Here is a 16,683-nt window from a genome sequence, read left to right as displayed (position 1 = left end):
TTGTGCCCTAACTGACCATGGAGTGACTGTAACCATATTGAAACAGGAGCTGCAGCAACTACTCCTGTCCTAGTTTGTAAAAGAGAAAAGGGAAAGCTACAACCAAGCACAACTGATGCTTTGAAAATACTGGTTAGGTAAAGCTGTATGCAAAACTTGCTGGATTTGCATCAAAAACCCCCAGCTTTACCAAATCAGAGTAACTGGCTGGCAGAAACAAGAAGGCAGGAGCTTCTGCTCTGCTTGGATAGGTGAGATGGTGGTGAGATGGTAGCTCCTGCCACGACAATTTATGCAGAAGGAAGGATCTGAGTCATACTAGTAGTGAAAGGAGCTGTTCGCTCTTCTGTAAAAGAGGTCAGGTTCTGTCTGTGCTGCACCATGCTGCTCTGCAGACCTGTGTTCCTGACGTTACAGCTTGCTATTTTGTTTGCAGCAACACAGGCACTGGCTGCAACACTGAGTTTTTCAAAAAGAGCCAAAAAAATGAAACATTGCTTGGGAAAAAAAAAGGGTGAGGCAAGTAACTGGTAATTTAATTTTGTAAAGGCTGAAAATGAAAATTAGGGAAGAAGGTTTTATAAGAACATTTTACCATACATGTGAAATTTGGAAATACTTGGGACAGAGACTAATAGTTACTGCTGGATGTTGTCAGGTCTAGTGGTTAGTGTTTAAGAGAAATTAAGATTTTTCCTAGGACAGAAAAAAACCCAAGTTACCACCTGTGAAACAAAATTCTTCTGCTTCCTTTGGTGTGTGTCGTAACATACAGGAGGGGCAAAGGTGTCCAATAAGAAAAAGGTTCTTTAAATTCTGGTTGAAGATCAGGATTTGAGCTTCTCTGTAATCAAAAGGCAGATCACATCAGCTGTGCTCAGTCAGGGGAAAAAGGTGCCTCCAGCACTTAGGCAAAAACCAGCAAAGAACCAGGGAGTGGTAGAGAAGACATCAAACAGCAGAGGAATTGCTGAACTTGGGGCTGCCTGTTCTAGTACCAAAGCACCAGCCTACCCCAGGAGCAGGTTATCATTTTACATAGTACAGTCTGCTGCTTTCTGTGCTGATGGGCACTTTGGCCTCCAGACCTGGTTTTTGATAAGAACAAATTAAAAAAGAAAAAGTTACACCTTTTATGCACCTTGCTGCATTTTTCCTTTTAGGTAGGAAAGGTTATACCAGGCAAATAATGTTTAGCTCCTACCAAGTCTATAATCCTGTTGGGGGGAAAAAAAAAATCTACATTTTAAAAATGGGAAACAATCATCCCCTAGGACTCATGTCTGAATTGTCTTAAACTTTTTTCCCCTCAGTGATCATAAAATATGTATTTAAGGTAGTAGTTTTAAGACATTAAGAGACCAATTCTCTTATTGCTGAAAGTTAACTGGTAAGAATTAGAAATTATTCACATCATGATTAGTTATTTTTAAATAATTCTTAAACAAAAAAATCAGGCTTTATTAATTAACCATTTCTGCACCAGTGCCAAGCCAAAGTCTCAGGCATGTGAGATATCCCTAAACCAATGATGATGTCAACAAATTAGGAACATTGTTCATTTGCTTAACTGAAGCCGGAAGCACAGGGAAGAATCTAGCTGACCAAAAGTGCTATCTAAAAGAATGTTTCTTAAAGAAAATTTGTTTAAACACCTTGTAAAAGAAATCCTGCAACAAGCTGGTGTAGCAAGGCACAAGTGCTTCTGACTTCTGTCTCCCACGCACCGGGCAGCCTTGTGTGCACTCTCACCACGACAGACACCACTCCAGAACAACAGCTCTCAAGCACAGATGTCCTGGGAAAACCTGTTATGGTGGAAACGTGCTGATAGATTGCCTGGAAAATCTCCATCCTGTTTTGCTGAGTAGATTTCAGGTAATTTTTTTCCTCAAAATCGAGTTCTCTGCCACTCCAATACCTACGTACGTATTCCTCGCTTCCTGTGTACCTCTTCTGTTAGAGGCTCATTTCTACCCACTGCTGGAGTCAATTTCATGGCTGTGAAGCACCTGGAAAGAGCTGAGCAGGAGAAAAGATGTGCTGTAACCTAACCAGGAGCTAGTAAGAGGGAAAGGAGAAAAACAGGTTCTCAAAGGGATGCATTCTTGGTTTCACACTATAGGTTAGAAACACTAACCAAGCAACATCTCCATAAATCCGTATCCTGGGTAAAACATGTCATTACCTGTCTCTGTCTGTTCTGACCATCTTAACATCTTGGTTAGGGCTGATCCCAAAGCCAGCTGACAAACTGATAGGATCCTGGAGTAAGCAAGCAGGAGTTACTACTTTTGGCTGAATGGTTTGCTTTAAAATTCAACTTTTATAGTTGCAACGTTTTACAATTTTACTGATGCAGTGTTTGCATAATACAGCAAGTGTAATTGAACAAATACTTTCCATAATAAATCATGATTAACATCATTAGAGTTTATGTACTGGGATAGATTACACCTGATCACCGTAGTCAAGATTCTCATAAACAAGAATTCATCATCACTTGTAAATGTGTTTGGGTATGTATTGCCAACCAAAACATAAGCTATGTTAGAAGCTCTCATTAGGAAAAAGTAAACAGTCCCCATTCTAATCAATCCAACTTCCACCTTTTAAAAAGATCAGTCGGTCGGTCACCTCCATGTTAAATAACTTTGAAACAAACACTTTAAATAGCCTTCATTTCCATAATTACTGATCTCTGAGAATAGTTCTGCAAAGAGGAAGAAGAATCAACTGACTAGAAAATTATTCACAAAGCACCAGCAGAGTTTGTTTTGTTGTTTTTCTTTTTTTTAATAAAGGCAAATTAAGCAATTAAGGCTCTAATACAAACAATTATGCATTGATTTCTAAAAATTTTTTTCTACAGAACCCAGTTTTTTATTCTCCACAGCCATTATTTCGATAGCTTCAGGGGAAAATTATACCAGTCCAGTCTAAAATGGCCACCTCGGGACAGGAATGCAAAGAGATTTCAAAAATCTTACAGGCTTTTAATCAAAGTGTATAAAATTTTAGTCTAGAAAAATAAGTATGGGTCGTATACTGTTACTGTGCTTGGAGACTGGAGAGAACAGTGTGCCACTCAAATGGCACAGGCGTACTGAAAAATGCAGATGAGAGTATTCTTTAAAACTGTCAGTGTGGGTTTTGTTTCTTGCTTTTTTTCTCACACTTTTAGCCTAAATAGGTGCAAAAAGTATTGTTAGGTGAGAATCTAGTTGCTGGCAAGGGACTGATGAATTGGTGGCTGGAAGCAGCGCACGTGTTCCACAGGTGTGCTCTCTCCATCGCCAGACTTCAAATACTTGTCCAAAATAGCAATTATTTCATCATTCAGAATCTGGAACTTGCGAATTCTCTCAACCATTTTCTTCAAAGGCTGCAAACATCAAAAAAGCAGACACAGGAATTAGCTTTGGGTATGAAAAGCCTTAGCCAGAAAAGCAGCAAATGCTGCTACCTCACCTCTCCCAGCAATGTTACAAATGCTTCCCTTGCACTGCTAAGCCAATGGAAATCCAAGGTGCATTTTGGTTTTCGACAGTGCTGCTTTGGGTACAAAGCAGCTCAATTTACAGCAGCCTTGCCATTATCGGAATGAACATACATGAGATGGAAGGCATTAAAAAATCTCATATATATGACTGGTCAGAATTCTGCTTGACCAGTCTTCCAACTCCAGCCTAATGCCTTAATCTTTTGTTTCTGAAAATCCTGGTGCCCTCATTTTCAGCAATTCATTCTAAAAAAAAAGGATTGCCACATCTATGCTGCATCTGAGTACAAACAGCTCTGAGTTGATGTTGTCTTTATTACTACAGCAAATACAGATGTTTTCAACTCACCACATTCTTGATAACCTCATCTTTGCCATCGTGCTTTTGGACTTTCAACAGGTGGTAGCAGAAATCCAAGACATCAAAGCGCCGCTGCTGTCCCAAAAGCACGATGATCATACAGCCAGCCCAGTGCAAGCCATCCCCAAAGCACTGCCTGGAACAGGAAACAGCACAGAGCAGGTTTCACCTACATCTTCAAAACACAGTCACAGTAAACACTCGGTAAACAGCCACTACACTAAATAGTAAATATGTTAGACATTCATCTAGAAAGCAAAAGCTCTGGTATATTGGTTATCACTGGAGATATCACAAACAATTCAAATGGATGCTTAACAAAAAAACAGAACTCCTCTTCTTCAATTTTATGTAGCCAAGTTACTCCAAAAACATTTACTCCCCGTTTAGACTCCTGTGACATGACATTTCATTTTCAGTGGAAACAACACTTTCAAAGAAAACAAAGCGAGAATTCAACACCACTCTGCTCCTTTAGGCTGCAGGCATGAAAGGAAGCAAATGCCCTATGCTGTTTTCTAATTGCTCAGTAAAAAGCATGTCACGGCTCAACAATTTTTCAAAATAAGGATAGTCTCAAAAGCAACAAAACCAAGAACAAACAACAGTTCCTGGTTAACTCATGTTAATCATGTTAAATTCCAAGTGCTCATTCTTGCTCTTATTCAGAGAAGAAATACTTGTTAAAGATAGATGCACAAATATGCTGCTATTTTATTTAAGCTGAATGCCTGTAGGGGTATGACCCCTATTGACAGACACGTGCTAGGGCCTGTTTGTCACGGGATCATTCATTATACACTGGCAATACTTAAAAAGAGGGTCATTTTCACTGCAGATACAATAGTATCTGTGTTCATAGATCATGAGCCCCTGCCGGTGATGGCAGCACTTTTCCCTGGTTTTGCACTACGCTCTTGCAGAGGCACTCAAACGCCTCCGTTCCAGCCCCACTGCCACGACAGGACAAGCCAAGCACTGTTGCCCACAGGGGACTGCGGGCAGCTGGCAGCACGTACTCCACAGTGAACTCGTGTGTTCCCACGGGGATGCAGTAGACAAACTGCATTGCGCTCCAGAGGCGATGGAATTCCACACACTCATCCACATGCATCACCCCGTTGCTGGGCAGGGGTCCGCGCCAGATGGGATCGTCCAGGAAGGAGCGTATCCTCGTCAGGATGACCTCAAACATGGACAGGCCGCAGCAGAGGCGTTCTTTGGTCAGCAAGTCCCCTTCCCTCGCGATTGCTATTTGCTGAAGCAGAGAGAAACAAAGTGCAAAATCCTGGTAAAAGCCACTTCACCAGAAGATTTTATTTAGAAGAATGAATACAACGCATTTTTCAGTTTCACGTGGTTTATTCTAAGAGAAGTGTCTTCTGACTTAAAATGAGGTCAGACTGCTAACCTGGGGATCAGGTCACTGGAAAAACATTCAGAGAAAGTTGTAAAAGCCTTTTCAAGCACACAGGCTTAAAGTGAGTAACACTAACTGCAGTAATGCTAGTCCTGGATTTATTTCAGGGTAGTTTGAAGAACTCTTTGTCTGAATGGAGGCAGAAAGCAAAACCAAGAGTTCAGAGCTCTGCTGTAGCTCCTGCCTGCACTCTCCTGCCCACCTCCCTCAGCTGTGGCTGTTACCAGATGAGAAAGCTCCAAAGAGGAGCACCAACAGGCTCAGACAAAATCCATAGGAGGCAATGCTGTTTGTGCTTGTCCCAGCTGGTGCCATCACACAGACAGCTCTCTCCTAGTGCAGCAGCACCTACTGAACTGCAGCACCTACAATGACAAAAGCAGCCTAAACTCTGCTTCAGGGCATTCTGCTCTTACTTTCTACTATTCACATCTCAACCACTAGTAAACTGCTAAAGTTAGCAGGGGATTAATGCACCTTCACACTGGGAGAAAAGGGAATAGCGCTGAAGCTGCAAAGGCAGTTCAAGAATGTTCTCTTTGGTCATTGTTTCCAGAAGAGCTCAGCTCAAATGACAGCTCATTTTCTAAGAGTTTCTAAGTGGCTGAAAGAGTGACAAAATGTTTTAAATACATATATATATATATATATATATATATATACTCATGTGCACAAAAAAATTCATTGCTTTTGGTGGAATTTGCAGGAGGAGCCCCCAGACTGGACCTTACACTGGGATAGTATCCCATGGTAAACATACATACCAATTAGCATTTTCCCCCAAATGTGTCACTTCTGCCCCAGTCTCAAATGTTTTAAACTTCTAAGCTTTAACAGCTTTACCAAATTCATGGGTCTAAATAAAAATCCTGTTGTGTGAACAAGCAGGATGTGCTATCTGATGGAGCTATCAGGACAGGCTTTCTGATGCTCAGAAATTTCTTTAATTGCCTCTGACACAAATGAGAGAGATTACCTGGGGTGTGCCAAGTCTTTCAATGAGAGGAACCAAATGTAGTGAAGCATATTTTGATTCCAGTCTCTTCATTTTAGCATCAAGTCTTTCACCCTCTGAAAGAACAGGAAAAAAAGCGAAGAGAGCAATCATAAATTGCAATTAACCAAGAGAATTTTTATTTTAACACAATCTTTATCCAGTGAGGAAGAAAACTGTGTTATTTTACAGGCAATTTAAGTACTAAGTAGCTGGTTAATCTTCAAGGCACTTTTAGAAAAAAACACACATATTTTAAAATGCTACATTACATATGCAAACAGAAAGAAGGATTTGTTGTAGAATACATCTAATTAACTAAATTCAAGGAAGAATATAAGGCTCTGTTATGCTGCTGCTGCTTAGATATTTGACCCCCACTTGTGCTAAGATAACTAAGTTGTCTTTATGTATAAAATGTTTGTCTCTAGAAGGTGAGGTAAAATGAGGATGGAATCTTGTGTATAGTAAGGCTAAAAAGCAGCTGGCACTCCCTCAACAATGGCAAGTAGGAAATGTCTTCTAGAAAATGGGAAAATACTGTCTACAATGGTCTGGTTAGTTTTATGTAGAGGTGCAAGTAGCTACTGTGAGCCTGAAAATATTCTCAGAGTTTTGTAGCTGATGGGATTTCTCCAAGCAGAACAAATCAGCTGCTCCAGCAGTGAGAAATGGAAAAGAAAGGAGACAGAAGAGAGACAAAGAAGAGAGGGCAAGGGGAAGGGTGGACAGCTCAGTTTCTGGTGATGAAAGATAAGGAGAACAGATACTATAGGAAGCAATCCTGCAAATACTCACTCCTGCATACTCAGTTTAGTGAAAAGGACATGAAAAATCTACAGGGACCACTTGTATTTACTTACTTGCTGAGAGACTCCCTACACCCTGTGTGATCAAACCTACCCCATTTAACTGACAATTCTGTAAGCTAAACAGCAGCTTCAAAAAAGCCTCTCAACTATATCCACAAAGCAGGGTAATACTGCCCTGGGCATCCATCCTGCTTTTCCCTGTCATGGCATTCCTCCCCTTCCCCTTGTAATATGCATAGAGCATCACCAGGAAACATTTGTTTTTTTCAGCCAGGCAAACAGACCTGGATCTGATACCTCTGTCCTGTAATTATCAGCACTGTAGTAAAGGGTGGCTGGAGGTGTTTACTGGAACTGCAGCAGCAGGCAGGGGAAGGAGAAAGCATTACCCAAGGAAGGTATTTTCACTTTGCCCATACCTTTGACGTGAACCCTGGGCAGGATGTTTTGGAATGGCGCTGCGTGCAACAGGTCACACACTTCCTCTAGAGACTGGGACAAAAAGAAAACGAGAGGCATTTAGGACAGAAGCATCAATCCCCAAACCACACCAGACCCCCACAACGGGATTCCAAATGGAGGTCGATGCCGCTGCAGAAACACCAGAGGGCAGCCGGCCTCTGTCACCACCGCAGGGAGCCGCTCCGAGCCCTGCCTCTCCTCATGGATCACTCCCAAGGACCACTTCATTTCACCAGCTTACTTTGAATTCACGAAAACACTCCAGCAACTCCCCTCCCACCCTCAGCTGGCGGTTCATAAAGGACGGGGTATTTATTAAATAAACTAATGCAGAATGAGTAATTTCGGTGGGAAAGTGGCAGACGGTTCCTGCACAGACAAACAGGGCAAGAAGATGACTCACTGCTTGGCTATTTTTACCAGAGCCACAACCCATTATCCTAATGGGAGTTCATCGTGGTGGGAGCATCTCCCTGCCAGGCAGGCTGAGACATATGACAGCAGCAGAGAACCATGTCTTAGGAAGTATTTTACATCTTTAGGGACAGGGGAAAGAAAGACAGATGTCTCCTGTTTCTTTGCTCCTGTGCGTATGCACAGAGAAAATGCAGAGATGACCAGCAGCACATGCATGACCTTGCTAAGACCCTCTCCTCATTTTTGAAGCAGAGGCCCTACTAATCTGTAATCCCTCAATACTAATATTACAAAAGTTGGTCTTCCTCCATACTTTTAGCAAGGCTAGGGTGCTGGGGCTCATGTGCCTTTTCCAGGTCTAATTCCTTGATGCCAGCCAGGGAAATGCATGTGTTAGGCAGCCAGGACAAACAAGACCCACCCACTGCCACAGATATACTCAGAATTACGCTTTGCACCGCGCTGAAGTCTATATTAGTTATGATGGGTGACCACAATGGAAAAATACTGAAATACATGACAGGACATGGGGGCCTGACTGAGGACAAGAACAAGAGGAGAGGCAGCGAGCCCAGGTGTATGACCAGAAAGGGTAACCTTGGCGGTGTCCCAAAGAAGGTACCTCCATGCTGGCATCACTCTGGTACACCCTCAATCCTCCCAGGAGGGAGTAAGGGCCCTCACCTGCCTGGCCTTTCTCCACATACCCACTCAGCCTGAATCCGAAGTAATCCAGCTTCTCATTCTGTTTCAGCTGTGCCACTATTGGCTACAGGTTTGCTGCTTGTCACCCAGCCCTCCAATTACTCGCCCCCATCAGGGAGGGATCCTCTAACACCATGAGCAGGAACTCTGAAGAACAGCATGTCTTCATTACCTTACAGCTTTAATACACCCTAGGGAAGGAGTCTTCCATGAAGGTTTATTTTTGTCCAACAGCAGGCCCCCAGCCAGCTTGCTGAGGAAATGACATGGCTGGTTTGCAGTCAGCAAAGATCTCTGCGTGCTGCCCAACCTCAGCAGCACTGTGAGCTTGCACAGCCTGGGCAGGGTGCCGGTATGCACAGCAGGAAGAGAGCCCCACCCAAGATTCAACAGCACCATGCAGGTAAAGGAAGGGAAGCCAGCACACCTGTTGCTGTTCTGATCCATTACCAATGCTCACCTTTCCTCTGTAAGCACCCAAAAGCATTTAAAAAAAAAAGGAATTACAGGTCTGGCCATCTTGCTTGAACAGCAAATAGTAACAACATGGAAGAAGGGTGGGAAAAGAAAACTGAAGGTAGGGATAAAGATCAATTGTAGCACTGTGCCCTCAGCAGTCAGCAGGTTAGCACAGTGTAAGGCAGACTCTAGATACATCAGAAGTAGCTGAAAGACTGACACGTTTCACAGTTTCATTCAAGCTAGGACAGATGGGTGAATTTCTGCACCACTGTCAGCCGTCCAAGCAGCAAGGAGGATGCCCAAGGATGTCCATGATAACTTTGTGATGTTTCACACCTTAACAGGGACATGCAAGAAAGGAATACAGCAGGACCAGACGCACAACTCGCTGACATCAGGAGTGGCCACACTGTGACTGGCTGCAGGAGTGCCAGATGTGATTATAATTTATGGTGAAGATCACAGTGTCAGATCCTCAGGTACCAGGCAAGAGGCAACGTCTCTCACCCAGCAAAGTCAGGCATCACTGTATCTAAGAGACATGAAAGCCCCTGCAAGACTGAAAGAGGTGAGTGCAGGGAACTGTTTCTACCCATCTGCCCATCAGTAACAGCAAACTCACAGATTTCAACCTTGTTATTGATGACGTTAGTAACAAAAATATGAGAGTACATTTTGAGAGACAGATGGATTTTAAGCTAGCACAGCAGGCACCTACCAGACTCTGTTCAATGAGGAGGCAAAACAGGACAGCATTTCCCACTTCCCGTAAATTCTGGAAGCAGACAGTCTTCAGTTCTGCATATTCAACAATGTCCTTCAACTGATGGTGAAAAAACTCCAAGATACCTGAAATCACAAGAGAAGAGAAAAAAAAAAAGTCTCAGGAGCCAGAATGAAATCTAGTGACGATCACATGAGCACATTGTTATCTCAGGAAAGCAGACAAAAGATACTGGCCATGTGAATAAGAGTCATAGAGATCAGGATTAATTTTAACTTCTGCTTCAAAAGCCCTCTGATTTTCTAACCAATTTGTCTACTCAAAGGTTGCACAAATGTGCATCCATACACTGTTTGAGAATACAAATAACTGAGGGTGCAGGTTTAGAGTTCCCTCTCCATGTATCAGCAATGAGATTTTATCTCCAGATGTGCAGCCTAGAGGAAACTGAAAGGAGCAGCATTAAATGCATTAAAACTCAGAGGTTGTGAAGTGTTAAGCCAGTGCACTGACCTTTTTAACTGGATAAATCATGCAAAGTGCAGTGCCTAACTTTTCACTCCTGGAGAAGGGAGCTGGTATAAGAGATAAGAAAAAAATATCCAGGGGTAGGAAGAGAGACTAGAGCTCTCATTCATCTTCTTTAAGTCCTGTTGCAGCCACTGCTCCCCAACCTGCTGCACCACCCAACCCATCTCGATCCACTGCTGCTATTTTCATGGATGACAGAGCCAGCAAGGAACAAAGAAGTAAGATACAGGGAAGAGGGGTAGTATCAGGCTACGACTGTGACCAGTGCCACAGGGCCAGAGGTGATGATCTGCGACATCTCAAAGCAAATAGAGAGATCACAGGTCAAGCTCTGTTGGCAAGGGTACACCAGATCCTGCTGACAAGCACAGTTTCTGTCAAAGTTTTGCCTAAAGCTGTTAAAAACCAGCTAAAATTATGATTTTCAAACCCACATAGTTTACATAAATATACGTCTTTTCCATCAAACTTCTCCTAAACAACAGTGATGTGTAACATGCTGGTGGACTTCCAGCTCCTTGCCCTCCAGCCTCAGAAAGGCTGGGCAGTCCCTTGGTTAGAGAGAAGCCCAGGAAACCACAGGCTCAGCAGCTTCTGCAGAGACCCAGTCTGGTTACCTTTCAGAGGTTAAAGCCATGTGCAGGATGGGAGAGGAAGAGCAGAGAACTACAGTAAGTCAGACAGCTCTTCAGCTTTTTACTAATTAATTTTTAGCAGCATTTCTCCATCTTTCTGCATAAGCCGGGCCCTTCTAAAAAGCCACCAAAACACTTGACTGAGAAAAAAATGCATCATAAAAAGCTTTCAAATTGTATGCTGTACATGGCAGTTCATTTCCATTACACTGTATTAAGGCAGATAAATCTCCACCCAACTGCACCTAAAGCAATTGAGAGAATTGCTTTCAAGGAAAGAGAACACAGATGCCCTTCAGAACCATGAGTTCCTTTGACACAACTAATGAACACTTCCCATGCAGGAGATCATACTTGGCTATCTACCCAGTGAGGCAACAGCTGGAGAGAACATAAACATGAAATACAGCCTGCAGCATATCTCTTCCAAGGAAATCCCTCAAATTCAGCAAAGGAACTTGAAAACATACAGTGAAGGAAAGAATTACGTAGGTAACCCACACACTTTTACAGAAAGCCTCACATCATTAAAATTAGTAACACAAGACGTCAGTAAAGTGCACGATGAGGGGATGCAGGGCTGCCTCTGCTACATCTCAAAGAACTGTTTGTCAATAGAAAATTAACAGTAGCTGTTCCCACACACATTCATTCATTCACACATGGAGGTGAATTTCAGACCTAACTTTAGTGCTTCGGTGACTTGAGAGAAAAACAGAACTGAAAAACTGATGGAGAAGGGTTAGACGTAGCGAGTGCTTGCTGAGCTTAATTTATTCCAAGGCAACACATTTACAATTAGCTAAAAAGCAAACAATGCCAGCACACCAGCAATTCCCTCCTCCCCACAATACAGGGACTGTGGAATAGAAAAGCTGTGGGGAAGGCTGTCAGTGTTCATTGAACACTGCAGGATACAGGCCAGTCACAATCCCCAGGTGTGTGAGGAGCAGTGAACACTTGTGCTTGTCATTTAAACACACCTGCCCACCATGGCAATGGGATGCTGCAGTTCTGAATACTGGGACTCCCATTTTAAAGATGAGACTGAAAAGGTTGAAAATTATTCCCCAAAAAGTTTCTGACACTAGGAAGAAAACACGAAGTTAGGGAACTGAAATCAGCTTTATCACAAACACACAGTTTTAGTTACACACCCTAGTATTTCTTTTGTGTTTGTTGATGAAAGGATTTCCATGACTAGAAAGAAAGGTCTTCTAGGGATTAACTGCTAGAAGTCAAATACTTTCCTCATTCCAAGACTTTCTGCAAACAAAAGTCTATTGTGTTATCCTGGACTTAAGCCTGTGCCATAGAGGAAATCAAACTAGAACATCTACCAATGTTTCTGGTCTTAGTATCTGCCACATACAAAGAGACTGATGGTGAACCAACAGAAGGGCTGGAAGACTCCCTGAAACACAATGAGGAACTGTAGACTTCTCCACAGGGTCATCATGGAGAGAAAGCACTATCTGAGCAAACAGGATATTGGTGACACGCACAGCCATGGGCACGCTCTTCCCTTTAGCTTGTATGGTGGGTGGGGAGCAGCTTGGTGAGAAACAGAAGCTGAGCAGAACAGCAAGGAAGATTCTGCTGCTGCAACAGGGAAAAAACCATCGGTCATGACAGGGAAGGAAAAGAGTAGGGTTTTCAGACTCCACTCAATCCCCTACCCAGCCTGTGGATTTCGTGGGGAGTTTCAGAAAAAAGGCTGACATCTGGAAAGATGAGACCTATTTTTTCATGGGCAGTGAAATCCTGAGAATAACCCATGTTCCCTAAAGCAAATATAAAGGAGCAGGATGGTACAGAGAGAAACCAGGAGTAGCAGCACAGAGAACTGTGACCAGAAACAAGAAACTCATATTGAAAATGTGACTGAAACCAAAAAGAGACATTAAGTCCACCCAAAAGCAGCAGGATAGTGGAAGTCAAAGAGGCTTGAGGTTCATACCATAAAAATTACTTACTGTTTTTTATAGTCACTCCAGATGACAGAGCTCCTCTCAAAGTCCTTAACAAAGTTACTTATTTCTTCACTCAAAGCCCCAGTCTCCATATACAGATATATAAATATGCACACCCACACACATTCATGATCAAATTGTGATATTATTTTGAAAATCTGACAGCCAGTATTTAGTATGCAGGTGTTCCAAATGCTGCCATTATCAGTGTACTTCTTCCCTTTAGATCAAAAGCTTGATCTACCAGCAGAACAGCAGAAAGTTTACAGAACTACACAGGCTATTTCTGATGAAAGACCAATCTGCTCCCCAGTGGAGTCCTGTGGCAGAAATACATCATCCCGTTTTCATTTAACATTTGAGCAATGCCATTCCAAATTACACTTCTGTGCACAGTACACAGAAGTGTATTCTTATGAAAGACTATGTATGTCTACTAAAGCCCTTGAAAAAGAACAAGTGTCTTGGGAAAGTTAATTTCACTTAATTGTCCGCAACCTTCCTTCTTCCTCTAATTCTGTTTGTGGGTGGAATTTATAAGTTACTGAATTATATATACACAGAATTTTGCAAGGTAAATGAACCAAGTTTTTTTTGCTCTTCCTCTCCAAGAAATCAGTTTTAATTAAATCCCTCTATTCCCGCAGATGGGGCAACATTAGATGTCATAAAAATTGATTCTATAATCCCAGTTTCTGATTTACACAGATCACAACAGAAGCGAAGACTATTGATATAGAATAGATCCAGTAAAGCACAGAAGATTAGTAAAGGATTAGGTTTCCTCTCTGCTTCCAAAATCCTATCTCAACAGCACTCAAACAGCAGATGCCAAGTTTCAGCTGTGCAGTCTGTACACTGATTAATTTAGGAAGTCAGAGCAATTCAACACATGCAACTCAAAGCTGGTTGAAGTCCTTCACTTTGGTCACCTTTCATTTCTCAATTCACACCTACAGACTGAAATCAAACATGTTCCAGAGCTTGTAACAATTCTGGTACCTAAAAGATTAGGACAAAAATGAGCTGTTAATTCTAGAACTGAATTTCTGACTACAAACAAACAAGACCTTGATTATAATTCTTGGTCTAATTGTGTTTTGGGTTATTTTCTGCAAAGAACTGACTTGACTATTATCAAATAAAATCTACTAACCTGCAATAGCAAAGCTGCTCCCAAGAAACTGGATGCTATAATGACTTTTAGTTTATATGTTCACTTTCATAGAGACCTTCAAATGCTGTATCCAAATACTTCTTTAACTTACAAAAGACATCATTAACTCTGCATATCAACAGTGCTGCCATTCATTGCCCTCAATGGAAATATTAATCAGGTTTAAGCATATACAGGAATCCAGGAATTACAACCATGGAGGCTGTGCACTGTGTTTATTTTTCTAGAAAGAAATATTCCACTGTTCTGCATATCTAATGAATTCAGATGCCCCTGCAAATCTTTCTCCAGTGGACAGGTTTCAGGAAGACCTATGAATACACTTCCTTCATCCAATGTGGACTTAAGCCATTGTGCCCTCACTTAAATTATTCTCCTCCTTATCTGAGTTTGAACAAAACCCTGGGATAACAGGTAGAATTACAAACCCTTCTGCTACACCCCAAGTGATGCCTCCCTCGCTGCCTCCAGCCACTGCTGCCCTTCCCCATGCTTCCCAGCCCAGGCTTGCTCTTAGACTCTGAACCTGAAATATTACAGAAAAAGAAGGGGTGGAAGACTCTTTTTTTGCCAGGTTGCTGTGCAGAAACAGCTCACAAGGTGTTGCCAGCAGCACAATCAGCCCAGGGAGAGATGGGAACACAGCAGCCGGTGGCATGGGGCTTTGCGGGGCTTCCCCAAACTGTCATGCCAACATGTGGGATTTCAAGAGGTCATGGCCTGGGATAATGAGTGCTTTGTCCTGCACCAGCTTTGAGTGTTCTGTTTCTTTGGTTTGGTTTTGTTGATTTTTTCTTTAAAGAAGAAAACATGGAAATGCTATACTTAGAAAAAAATACACATTTTGGCTACTTTCTCTGGCTACTTTATATCTTGCTAAGCTCATTGATTTTTAAAAAAATTTCTTCTGGAGGAGTGGTATACCAGTGACAAAAGCCTCATCTCACAGCAGAGCTGACAAACTACTTTCCTCATGGTATTCAGTGACACTTCAGAGTGGCAGGATACTCATTCATCAAAGCAGGAATGACATGTTCAAATACTTAAAAAATAGCAGAAGAAAATATTACCTCCAAGATGAAGTTTCAAGCTTAAACTCTTAAAAGGCAAATATTCCTTTAAGATCTTTAGCAACTTTAAAAGGTCTCTTTAAAAATCCTTATGCTCAATGTATTTTTAGACAAATATTTTTATGACTACAAGACGAACAAGTTCCCCACTGCTTTAGACTGTTCCTATGGAAACAAACCCATTGGCAGAAAGGAGTCCAGAACAACTCTGATGCCACTGTCTGTACCCTGCTCCTTTTAGCAGCAATAAATCACCATTTAGAAATCCACAAGTCTAGAAGGCTGATTATGGAGGGGCTGATTATGAATTGCAATCAGCAGAGTCCAAACAAAACTCTCCAAATGAAAAGTCTGAAGTGTATGAAAGAGCTAGAGGCTTACTTACTGAGCATGCTTAAATCACTTTGCACGTAGAGAATGGACACAGGAAATTAATTCTGAATTAATAAATGCATATTACCTCAAGATAGATGAGAATCTACATATTTCATCTAAAGCCTGGAATCACAGATTTGGTCTGTATATGTGGGCTGTGCCAGTTATAAAGAAGTTATTAAATGATTTGTTATGAAAGAACATAAGCCGCACACAGACATAGCCCACAGCACTCAGGCTTACTACTACAACTAATAACTTCTGAGGAAGCTTTTGGAGGCAGAGGAAGGAACAGATGACAGTTGGTGTGTATTGGCTTGCATTTTCTGTGACAAAACACATAAACAAGGTGTGGCAAAGACTGCTAAAGAGAATTCAGCACAGAAAGGAGAGGACAGTGACTCAAAGGAAGAATGCTTTGAGACTGCCCTTCTACAGTCTGGCAGTTCCTCTCCAGATGAAGGCTAAAATCTACAGCACATCCTCATCACAGAGAACATTTTCCTTTATCAGCCAGTGCTGCTCCAAGGGCAGACAGCTCCATAATGGGGAGGTGTCAGAGAACACAGGGCAGGTTTTCTGTGATGTGAGAGAGGGATGGAGGTGTCCTGATCTTCCACAAGCCTCTTCTGTCTGGCAACTTGGAAAGGAAAGGGAGAGACAGTATGACTGCGATAAAGGCTGTCTCTGCCATTTCTTGCAAGAGACTCTCCAGGGGGTTATTACGCATCCACTGCTAGAAAAAGCTCATAACAGGAAAACTGCATGTGTTAAGACAAAACCTGACAGGAACTGGGGCAGTAAAGGAGCAGAGAATCACATGGGGTTTTGAGATGCAGTCCAATTCTACAACTAGGTATGATATTCAATTGTAAAACCAAGAGTTACTTTGATCTCTTGGTACCATAGGCATCTAACCATATGGCATTTCTTTTGGAAGAGTAAATATGAGGTCAAAATAGTTTGTTACCATTGTACCAGTAAAGTTCTGCCTTTCCTACAGGAGGGATTAACCTTAAGAGAAAGGTTTCTCCTCAAATCCCTGGGCATCTCCTGCCAAATA

At 42.2% G+C, this 16,683-nt stretch overlaps 1 protein-coding gene across 3 annotated transcripts in view; it reads right to left on the bottom strand.

Annotated features, from left to right (window-relative positions):
* Window positions 1-2,292: 2,292 nt before the first annotated feature.
* Window positions 2,293-16,683, bottom strand: part of CYFIP1 (cytoplasmic FMR1 interacting protein 1) — a 75,816-nt gene continuing 61,425 nt past the window's right edge. For all 3 annotated transcript variants that reach the window (XM_010394187.4, XM_010394186.4, XM_019282739.3), the window contains 6 exons: window positions 9,854-9,984; window positions 7,509-7,581; window positions 6,260-6,354; window positions 4,883-5,121; window positions 3,852-3,999; window positions 2,293-3,385 (listed from right to left, as the gene is read on the bottom strand). In XM_010394187.4, the coding sequence (XP_010392489.2) occupies window positions 3,221-3,385; window positions 3,852-3,999; window positions 4,883-5,121; window positions 6,260-6,354; window positions 7,509-7,581; window positions 9,854-9,984 (851 nt within the window). In that variant the 3' untranslated portion in view covers window positions 2,293-3,220. The remainder of the gene's footprint in view (window positions 3,386-3,851; window positions 4,000-4,882; window positions 5,122-6,259; window positions 6,355-7,508; window positions 7,582-9,853; window positions 9,985-16,683) is intronic.

Source organism: Corvus cornix, chromosome 1 (assembly GCF_000738735.6).
Source record: "Corvus cornix cornix isolate S_Up_H32 chromosome 1, ASM73873v5, whole genome shotgun sequence".
In the NCBI taxonomy this organism is placed as follows: domain Eukaryota; kingdom Metazoa; phylum Chordata; class Aves; order Passeriformes; family Corvidae; genus Corvus; species Corvus cornix.
The sequence above is the reverse complement of the archived record's forward strand: the minus strand, read 5'-3'. Positions and strand labels throughout refer to the sequence as shown.